The sequence below is a fragment of the Mytilus edulis genome, chromosome 4, assembly GCF_963676685.1.
Source record: "Mytilus edulis chromosome 4, xbMytEdul2.2, whole genome shotgun sequence".
NCBI classification, from domain to species: Eukaryota; Metazoa; Mollusca; class Bivalvia; order Mytilida; family Mytilidae; genus Mytilus; species Mytilus edulis.
The window spans coordinates 26,304,963-26,315,098 of NC_092347.1; the positions used below are offsets into that span (position 1 = coordinate 26,304,963).

The following is a 10,136-nucleotide window of genomic DNA, read 5'->3' on the forward strand; positions in this document are numbered from 1 at the left end:
GATACCAGTTTTCGTAGTGAGAAAAGAGAATGGTGAAGGGAGAAAGAGAACTTTACATCGCAACTTGTTGCTACCAATTGGTTCCGTCTCCATGGATGAACAAGAACCGGAAGATACACCACAACCAAAACCCAGATTAAGACCCAGGAAAGAGACTAAACCAGTACCAAAACCAAGAACGACAAGAAGAGAACCTTTGACAAAGGATCCACAGCCTCCAGTCAGTATTTCATCAGATACTGACAGTGAAAGCGAGGATGAGTCTTTCATGATTTTGATTACACAGCCTACTGACGACACAGATATCAGCACAAACAGTGATGATGATGATAAGTCTGAAGAACCAGTAGCTGAAGTCTATGAACCGCCGACTGACGGAGATCAGCAGGGTGTCATAGAACAAGAGGAAACTGAAGATACAGAGGACGCTCTTTCTTCTAATGGGACAGAAGATTCAGTTTCAGAGCAATTAGAGGAAGCAGCTACCAATGCAGAAGTAGAACTTGAGGAAGCTGTTTCTTCGGATGAACCTGGGCAAGAAGATGAACAAGATGAAATACAAGACATTCCACGAAGATCTGTCCGCACAAAAACATCAACAGCAACAACTAAATATAAGGACTTTGTGTGTAAACAGATTCAGCCTAATACAGATTGGTTAATGAGGGCACAGTTTTTGAAGGATGCTGTATCCAGTGGAGTATTCAGAGGATCTGAAGATAGAGTAAAAGATGCCTTACTGAAGATTGTCACTGATACAGGTTAGTATTCCCTTTTATATGTTCATGTTTTTATATTTATTTATTTATCTATTTTTTTATTTAGTCGACGAGGACGTCTCTTTCTCTCAAGACCAGGGGGAGAGATTATATAGTTTATATTTTAGGTTGACGAGGACGTCATTTGCAACCAGGGGGAGGATGTGGTAGAGTGGATTTTCTGCCATTCACCCTGGATGCATTGATTATATTATATGTACTAATTCTAAATATCTCTTGCAGATGATTTATTGAAGTAGGTGATTCGTTTGCAATCTACTTGTGATTAGGTCTTATTTTATTGGTCATTGGTGGTCTTGTGATATATTATATAGAGGGAATTCAAATTAAATGGCTGGTCAATTTTGGTCTTTGTTTACAAAAGTTTAAATAGTTTAATTATTTAGTATCCAGACTTTGTAGTTACTTTTCATAGAAGGATTGAATCATTCAGTGATATTGGATACATTTATATTCAGTCAGGAACCACAAATATAGCATAATTTGGTAAGTTACATTTATTTACATTGAGAGCCTTTGTTCTGACAGGTGGATGAAGTATGAATCCTGATTATGATATTTCATTAACATGCAAGGTAAAAGTAAGTTTCCCCAATGTCCAAGTGAGTGTGAGATTTTAGTTTGAGAGATGATTATGTGATTTGCTTGTTTTGAGAGCTTTTGTGTATTCGCTGTACGGGTGAGTTTGATTTGTTTTAACAGTGACCTTGACCTATGTTATGGTATGGTATTGTCAATAATGACGTAGACATTTAAATGTAAACAAGTCAGATGATATTATGTTTGTTTATAATTGAAAGTACCTTTTTGTAAAGATTTATTTGTTTAATAGAATCTTGTACTTATAATTATATTATTGATTTCAGATAATGATATTATGTATTGACCATAGATCCATGATATATTGATCTGTATAAGGACACTAGGATAGAAGTTAAATAGTGTAGCTGTTGATGTTTAATATTGTACAAACTCAGTTCCACAAATTGGTGAGTTTACTTAACTGTGTAAATCGATAGCATTTGTATTTTATTGTTTACCTGTATAATTTGACTATGACAGATATTTCATTGTCACTTTGGAAATATTACACTGGGATTATCTTCCCTGATTATGAACATTCAAGCTAGATTCACATGAAGTTAAATATGTACATGTGTATTGATGATAAATGATTATTCATTTATATTATATTATAAAGACATTATATACGAAGCTCAAATTATCTGTAATGATAATTTGCATGAAGTTGTTGTTTATTGTTTGTAAATTTACATTTTGATATTTTCAAACCGTATACCGTTTGTATAGAATATATGATGTTTGTATGTATTCAGTCGGATCGTTTTGAGTAACGGTTAAAAGTTCAAAGGTTAAATATAGGATGTTTTAACTATATAAGAACATGTGAACTGAAATGATATTAAAAGTGTAATCGACTAGTATTTAAAGCTATTGAATTGTATCGGTTATTATATTATTTTACCATTGTTTATTTGTTATTCCAGGGTTAGTGTATGTAATTGTAAGATGAATGCATGTGATGTACAATTGATGAATAAAGAACCCTATGACTCAGATGACTTAGTTATATTTGATGAAGCAGAAAATTAGACTTTTACAGTAACAACAGTAGTATGAAAGGATGTGGAAACACCAGTAGTATGTAAGGTTGTAGTAACAACAGTAGTATGTAAGATTGTGTGTGGTAACAGTGATATGAAGAAGAACCAATTTATAAGAATATAACTTACAAATATTAATATTTTTACAAGTGTATATTATGTTTGGTTAATTTTTCATGGTATTTTTTCTTGAATCGACATTGTAAGGGGATGATATTCTCAAAGCATTGTCTAAAAGCTATCATTTCGAAATTTATATTACAATTCTATCATTTAGTTTAGTTTCTTCATAGACATATATATGTCTCTGGTTTCTTATAACAAAAAGGTATTTTTTCTTATCATTCCATTTCAAGTATCACAACCTGTAGCTTGAGAACGCAGTGATCTACATGTATCATTTTTATTATATTTTTGAACATATATCAATATATTCTACTTCTACTTCTACCATTTTGCGGCCAACATCAACAAACTGATTATTTTGCCACTTTTTGGATGCGCATGTAAATAATTTAGATAAATATAAGTGAACATTTTTGTGCTATACATTCTATATACAGTGAGGTTAAAATCATCCTTGACGGTGATCTAAATCGTCGCATGAAGGTGAGTCTTGAAGCTACCTGCACTGGTGGCGGTAAGTGGTAGTGCGTTCCAGTCACTTACTGTTCTTGGACAGAACGATTCTTTCTTCACTTCTGTTCTGCAAGTTGGTAATTGGAAACCGTTGATGTTTAAGTTCCGGGAAATTCTGTCTGGTGGAATGAGCGTGTCTTCTGTATTTACATTTACCATCCCGTTCGAAAGTTTGTACATCATTGTGAGTCTTGCTGATTTTCTCCGGACTTCAAGGGATTTCCATTCTAATATGGTAATCATGTCACTAACAGATGAGGTGTTGTGATATCTGATAGTGACATATCTTGCTGCTCTTCGTTGTACCATTTCCAGCCGGTGTTTGTTGTTCTGCTGGAAAGGGTCCCATACTGTGCATGCATACTCCAAGGTATGACTAGGGATTTGTATGCAGTTTCCTTAATAGTGGTTTTACTGATATTAAAGTTTCGTTTCAGAAATCCAATTGTCTTGTTTGCTTTGTTACAGATGTTTCTGATGAGTTCGTTCCATTTCAAGTCTGAGCTAATGGTACAACCAAGATATTTGGCAGATTTAACAGGCTCCAGTGCAATTTGTACTCTCTAACTATAGGTTTGCGTTTTCTTGTGATTGTTAGAACATTGCATTTATCAGGATGAAAGGCCATTTTCCATTTTGTTTCCCAGATTGCAAGCTTGTTGATGACCTCTTGTAGGTTCACACTGTCTGCGTCTGATGCAATGGTCAGGTAAACTATGGTGTCATCTGCAAAGAGTCTAACCCTTGGGCGAATACCTTCTGGCATGTTATTTATGTAAAAGAGGAACAAACTGGGTCCAAGTACAGAGCCTTGTGGGACGCCTGATTCTACATTGATTGAGTCAGATTTTTCCCCTTCTACAACTACCACTTGTTTCCTGTCAGAAAGGAAAGTATGTATCCATTTGTTGGTTTTACCTCTGATGCCATAGTGATCCAGTTTGTGTATTAGTAAACTGTGAACTACTTTATCAAACGCCTTTGAAAAATCCATAATTAGGCAGTCTGTTTGGTTCTCTGCATCCATGGTTATGGTAATGTCATTTATGAAGTCTATCAGTTGTGTTTCGCAGGATAGTCCTCTCCTGAATCCATGTTGTAATGGGTAAAATATATCATATTTGTCAGCATGGGTCATAATGTGGCTTGTTACAATGTGTTCCATGATTTTACAGCAAATGCAGGTAATAGAGACTGGACGGTAGTTTATTGCATCAAACCGTTTTCCCTTCTTAAATATTGGACTTGCGTTTTCTCTTTTCCAAATATCTGGTAAATCACCTGTTTCATAGGACCGTCTGAAGATACATGTAGTTGTTAATATTGGCGCAATATCTGATGAAAGTTCTTTTAGTACTCTTGATGTTATAGAGTCTGGTCCAGCAGCGTTATATGAGTTTAGATTTGATAATAATTTGTTGATGAGTCCGGTATTGTAGGATATTGTTGATCTGTCATGTTACAGCGTTCTTGAAATGCAGTGTTGGTGGAATTTATTTTATCTGAAAAAGCTGATTTAAACTGCTTATTTATAAGATGTTTGCCTTTTCAACTGGGTCTGGATGGAGTAGCCCATTGCTTCGTAAAGGTGGTATTTGATTTCCATCTGATCTTTTGTTTGATAAATGTCCAGAAGCGTTTCATACAGTTTGTTTTTGTCGTTACTTGGGTCTGGTTTTATGATGTCCTCTATGTATTTCCAGTATGCCCGTCTGATTTCTCTCTGCACCAGTCTTTTTAGTTCCTTGTGTTTGCTGTTATGCTTTGGATCAGCTAATTTCTTTTTTCTCTTGCAGTGTTTGTCCCGTTTTCGAATTAGCCGTTTGATGTCTGCTGTTATCCAAGGGTTGTCGTCTTTTGATCTGGCTGTTTTCTGTGGTACGTTGGTATTTATGGTATTTTCTAGTTTGTTCTGAAAATAGTCCCACATATCTTGCGTGCAGCAACCTTGATGGTTCATCTTGGTTATTTCTTCATTTATTGATTTAAGATCTTCTTTGATGTTATCCCACTTTGCTTTTTTGTATAGTGAAATCTTTCGTGGTTTTTGCCGTTTGATTTGATGGAATAGTTTTTAATTCTGCAAAAAACTATTTTAACCCCGCCACATTATTTATGTATGTGCCTGTCCCAAGTCAAGAGCCTGTAATTCAGTGGTTATCGTTTGTTTATGTGTTACATATTTGTTTTTCGTTCATTTTTTTAACATAAATAAGGCCGTTAGTTTTCTCGTTTGAATTGTTTTACATTGTCTTATCGGGGCCTATTATAGCGGACTATGCGGTATGGGCTTTGCTCATTGTTGAAGGCCGTACAGTGACCTATAGTTGTTAATGTCTGTGTCATTTTGGTCTTTTGTTGATAGTTGTCTCATTGGCAATCATACCACATGATCATCTTCTTTTTTATATATCATGGTGAGATATGCCAGGTATGGTTTCAACCCTGGTGAATGAGTCTGGGTAGTTTTTAATTATGAGATCTAGGGTGTTTGATTCTCTTGTTGGTTCTTGTAGGCCGTGGTCGTCTAGGATGTCGGTGAACTTATGGTGTATATTGGTATGCTGAGTGTTTGGTTTCAGAGATTTGGTTTTCCAGTCCCAGCCTGGAAGATTGAATTCTCCAGCCATGATACTCATTGCATTCTTTATATTGTTTGCTCTAGATAGGCTCTTTTCAATACACTACGTTTTGGCATATGAACACATTCTATATTTTTTATTGTAGACTCCCGTACCACCTTAAAAAACAAGTTCTGGTTTGTGCCGATTATAGTCATGGTTGACTGAGTGGGGTTTAAGTTTTCTTCTGTGACTGCATTTGTTTGCTTTTCTCTGGTAAATGTTGTATCCATTTAATAAACGATTTTTTTAAATGCAATGCTGTTATAAATTATTTTAACAAATACAATATTACCAGTAGAGGAGTCAGGTGTGCCAAGTATACTATGGAAACATGTACCAAGCCCGGAGAAAAAGTCACAATTTATCACAACTATCTGTACTATTGAAGTTTCAATCGTTTCACTCCCCAAGTCGTAAACAGCTCCCCCAAGCATAGGGATATTTTGGGCAGATTTTGAAAGATAATGTAGTTATTTAGACAAAATACTACTTTCAAATTATGATTAACATTACACAATTATCTTTTCTTGATTGGCCATGAGCTTGGGTGATTTTAAAAGCTTTTACTTCATTCCCATTTAACTGTTTCATCATAACAAGTCAAATGGACAACATGTAACAACTAAAAAAATACTGTACAAATTAACCGGTGAAGTTGGAAAAGTTTAAAGGCCTGGCATCCACTGACATATAATATTTAAGGTTCCACTAAAGTCAAAATATAGGACACTACAGAAATATCTAAACTTTGCCTGTATTGTTCAACCTATATTGAATAAAGTCCTAAACTATGGGAACATATGTTCATTTAAACATACTCTACTTATACACACTGTGAAAATAGTTTATAAACTTGAAATTTTTATGTTGCGGTTAAACCGGTTAAAACATATGTTCACATAGTTTAGGACTTTATTCATTATAGGTTGAAAAATACAGGCAAAGTTTATATGTTTATGAAGTGTCCTATATTTTGACTTTAGTGGAACCTTAAAGCATTTTGTGTTTCAAAAAGATAAAATCTTATTGAAGAAATAATTGATGCAAGCTATACTTTATTGTAGTTTTAGCTTGCATCAATTATTTTGATTCTGAATAGGACAATTAAGGTAATTTCTATGTCCGATAAGTATAAGTGTAAAAAAGCGTTTGTGTAGGCTCTTCCATTAATCTCCCTTTTTTGTTTGTAAAGAAGCAAACGGCTGGCACTGATTTTTCAGAGGGAGGAGTTTGAACAGCCAGCATGAACGGTTGTCATATTTAGCAATGTTTAGGTCTGACAAATATGTCAATTTCGGAATGTACATGTAACACATTACAGTCATAATAAATGAGTTAGTAACATCATGTGCCCTATTTAAGAGTTTGAAAGTGTTTTAAAGTTAAGGAAATATATCAAGTGCATGATAAATTGATTAAATTCATTATTCTGAAGAAGTCAATATACACATGTGCAAACAAATTTTATTGGATTTAGAGCATGGGTTTGTTCACAAAGCATAAGAAGCATGTCATATTAGAATCTGTTTGAATCTTGATGGGCACTTTTTCTCATTTCTGCTGTTGTTGTGAAAATAAACAAAAACCTGTAGTACTAGTACAACTTAGTTCATATCTACACCTTCTGCAGGAACAGTGAAAAATGCCTAGTATCAAAATCCCAAAAAGAATTTCTCTTTCTGAAACACAAAATTTATTTACCTTTTTTATATCTAGTAGATGCCAGGCCTCCTAAAGACTTTCCCAACTTGACAGTTGAGTCTGTTATAAGAATAGTTTGTAAGGTGATAATACAGCCATTTTTGTTCAACTTCAGTTTAGTTACTCAGTAACGTTGATAACATATGAAACTCTGTCATGAGTCAGAATCCATATTATGGGGCATATATATTAGAAAACCATTTTGTAATAACAATTTAAATAAGTTTCAAAATTGCAAAAAGATGGTCTTTTAATGTGGATAAAAATGTCTAATGATGAAAAGCAATTTATATGTGAATTCAGTTGTTATCTTAATTTTTTATTTGAAACAAGAAGGTCAAAAGATATGTACTAATATTCTATTTTGACAATAATATAATATGTCGTATGTATGTGCTTAATAACAAAAAGTTTATAAATATTTGATAAGGACCTGGAGTTATCCTCCTTTGTATACCGTTTAGACAGACTCTCCCCCTTTTATTATTGAACAATTATTGTTTCTTAGTTGTATTAAAATAATAATAATTGAGCTTGTCTGTATCAGTAACTTTATGTTTATGCTTATTAGTTATAATTATAGATTATCGTTGATCATCTCAAAGAGATTGATTTTCTCGCTTGAGCTTGTGCAGCGAAAGTGAGAAAAGCAATCGAGTTGAGATGACCAATGATAATCTGTTTATCGCTATTTTACCTATGACGACGTTGTCAATTTCATGTCAATTTTGTTAGCAACGCCACATGACCTCCTTAGTTTCTAGCAATAATTTTTCCATCTGAAGCGAGAAGCATGATATGAAAATTATCACAAAAAAGATCAAAAGAAAAATGCACAAAATAGCGATAATGAGCCCTATGATTAGGAAAATAAGAAAATATATATATATGTTAACACAGTAATCTCAAGTAAACATGTTTGAAATAAATGACATATGAGGAACAGGGCACCTTGTTAGTGTTGTAATAAGTGGTGCCATAAGCCACAACATTTCATATCATGGTTATAATGGGGGGAAAGTCTCAAAAATAACAGTTGGACAGACAGGTCTTCAGATATTTGTCTCATTGGCACTCATACCACATCATCCTATTTATACTTAAATCGGTTTTGAATGATATCTTTCTATTTTTCAGGGTTTTAATTTTTGATTTCTGTGATGGTAGAGGAATGTCCAGCATCAGTTGTGACAAAGTGTGCACAGATAGCAACCCTGTTGAAAATCTGGTATCTGTTCAGTATCAGAATAAAATGGCAGGTTTTATAGGAGAAAATTTTGTCAGACCTCCTGTAAATGTTACTTTACAATTCCCATGTAATATTGAAGTTTTCCGTGTTATTATTAACCCAGTAGTAGGGGCACAAAAATCAAATGGATTTGAAATTTATACATGTTCAAATAAAGTAGACACATCACACTTGCTTCAAAACAAAGTACATGTAGTGTCTAGCAAAAGTTCTTTATTTGTTCCTATTGGTAAAATGATTGTTGATAAACCTGGAGTTATTTGTTTTACGAATGGTCAGTTTAGATGTGACGAATCTAATAGTTTGGTTCCACCAATGGATCAATATTGTTACCATGGCGAACTGAGACATGGAAGATCAAGTGCTTTAAATTTTGTCAGCCATCTTACTGTCAGAATTACAAGAACCGTTAGTGGAAGTGCAGTGTGTATCAAGAAGTTAGAAGTTTTAGGGAGACCTTCAAAATCATATTCAGATTGTGTCCTCAACAAACTTCAACAATTGTTTTCACCAAGAATACGAAGTAGTGACGTTTTAGATAAGATTCAAAATGAAAAATCCGACAATGTGCAACAATCAAACTGTGATCTTTTTTCATGTAATGATGTTGATATTCCAGAGGATTTTATAGACAGTATCACTCAGGAAATTATGACAATGCCAATGGTATTACCATGTGGTAAAAATGTTGACCAGTCAACACTGGAAAAACATGTTTCAGCAGAAGCCTCATGGGGTAGAATGCCAAGTGATCCCTTCACAGGCATGTTGTTTGACAGTCAGAAAAAGGCAACTCCTAATCTTCCACTGAAGGGGAGGATAGATCAGTTTGTTCTTCAGAATTTAGACAAACTGCAAAATATACCAAGGACATTAGGAAGAGATGCGAAGGAAGGACCGTCTACAAGTAGACTTGTGGGTACTGAAAATATACAACAATCAACTTGCAAAACTGATACAAAACAAAATGAATATCAACATAACAATGTTGGCAAAAGAAAAAATGTGTTTGATTCTGTTCTTGACTTGACAAAAACTAGTGATCCGTTTGATGAGGTTTCACTTAATCATGGAAAGAAGTCAAAGAAGGAAAAGATAATAGATTTGACAGCGTGTGATTCAGAGACATCTACAGAATGTGATGAAATAATTGATCTGACATCTAGTGACGCTCTAAAGGGTTCAAAAACCCATGCATCTGATCTTCAGAGTAGTCTTGATAGTGCCTTATTGACAACACTAGGTACATTACCATCATTTACAAAACCTGTTAAAACAAAACAAGCACCTGTTTGTTGTAGCCTTTGTAAAACTGTGGACAGCCAAATTAATTATAAACTTTCCTGTTGTCATTACATGTGTAGGAGTTGTCTGACAAAGTCTCCAAACACAGTTTTATGTCAAATTTGTAAAATTCCAACAGAAAAGAGAGATGCAGTGCGTGCACATATCACATAATTGAATGATAAATTATTCACATAATTCATGTAATTGAATGATAAATTATATATTTTATTTA

At 34.1% G+C, this 10,136-nt stretch overlaps 1 protein-coding gene across 3 annotated transcripts; it reads left to right on the plus strand.

The window, feature by feature from the left end:
• The first annotated feature begins 1,082 nt into the window (after positions 1–1,082).
• Positions 1,083–10,136, plus strand: LOC139521791 (RING finger protein 37-like). Of its 3 annotated transcripts, none has more exons than XM_071315420.1 (4): positions 1,083–1,265; positions 1,646–1,768; positions 2,288–2,450; positions 8,506–10,136. In XM_071315420.1, exon 4 carries the CDS (start codon positions 8,540–8,542, stop codon positions 10,073–10,075), a length of 1,536 nt encoding a protein of 511 aa, XP_071171521.1. In that variant the 5' UTR covers positions 1,083–1,265; positions 1,646–1,768; positions 2,288–2,450; positions 8,506–8,539; the 3' UTR covers positions 10,076–10,136. The 3 variants fall into 3 exon arrangements, with proteins under 3 accessions (XP_071171521.1, XP_071171522.1, XP_071171520.1); XM_071315421.1 differs by having other exon boundaries at positions 2,288–2,441; XM_071315419.1 differs by lacking the exons at positions 1,083–1,265; positions 1,646–1,768; positions 2,288–2,450 and adding an exon at positions 6,044–6,133.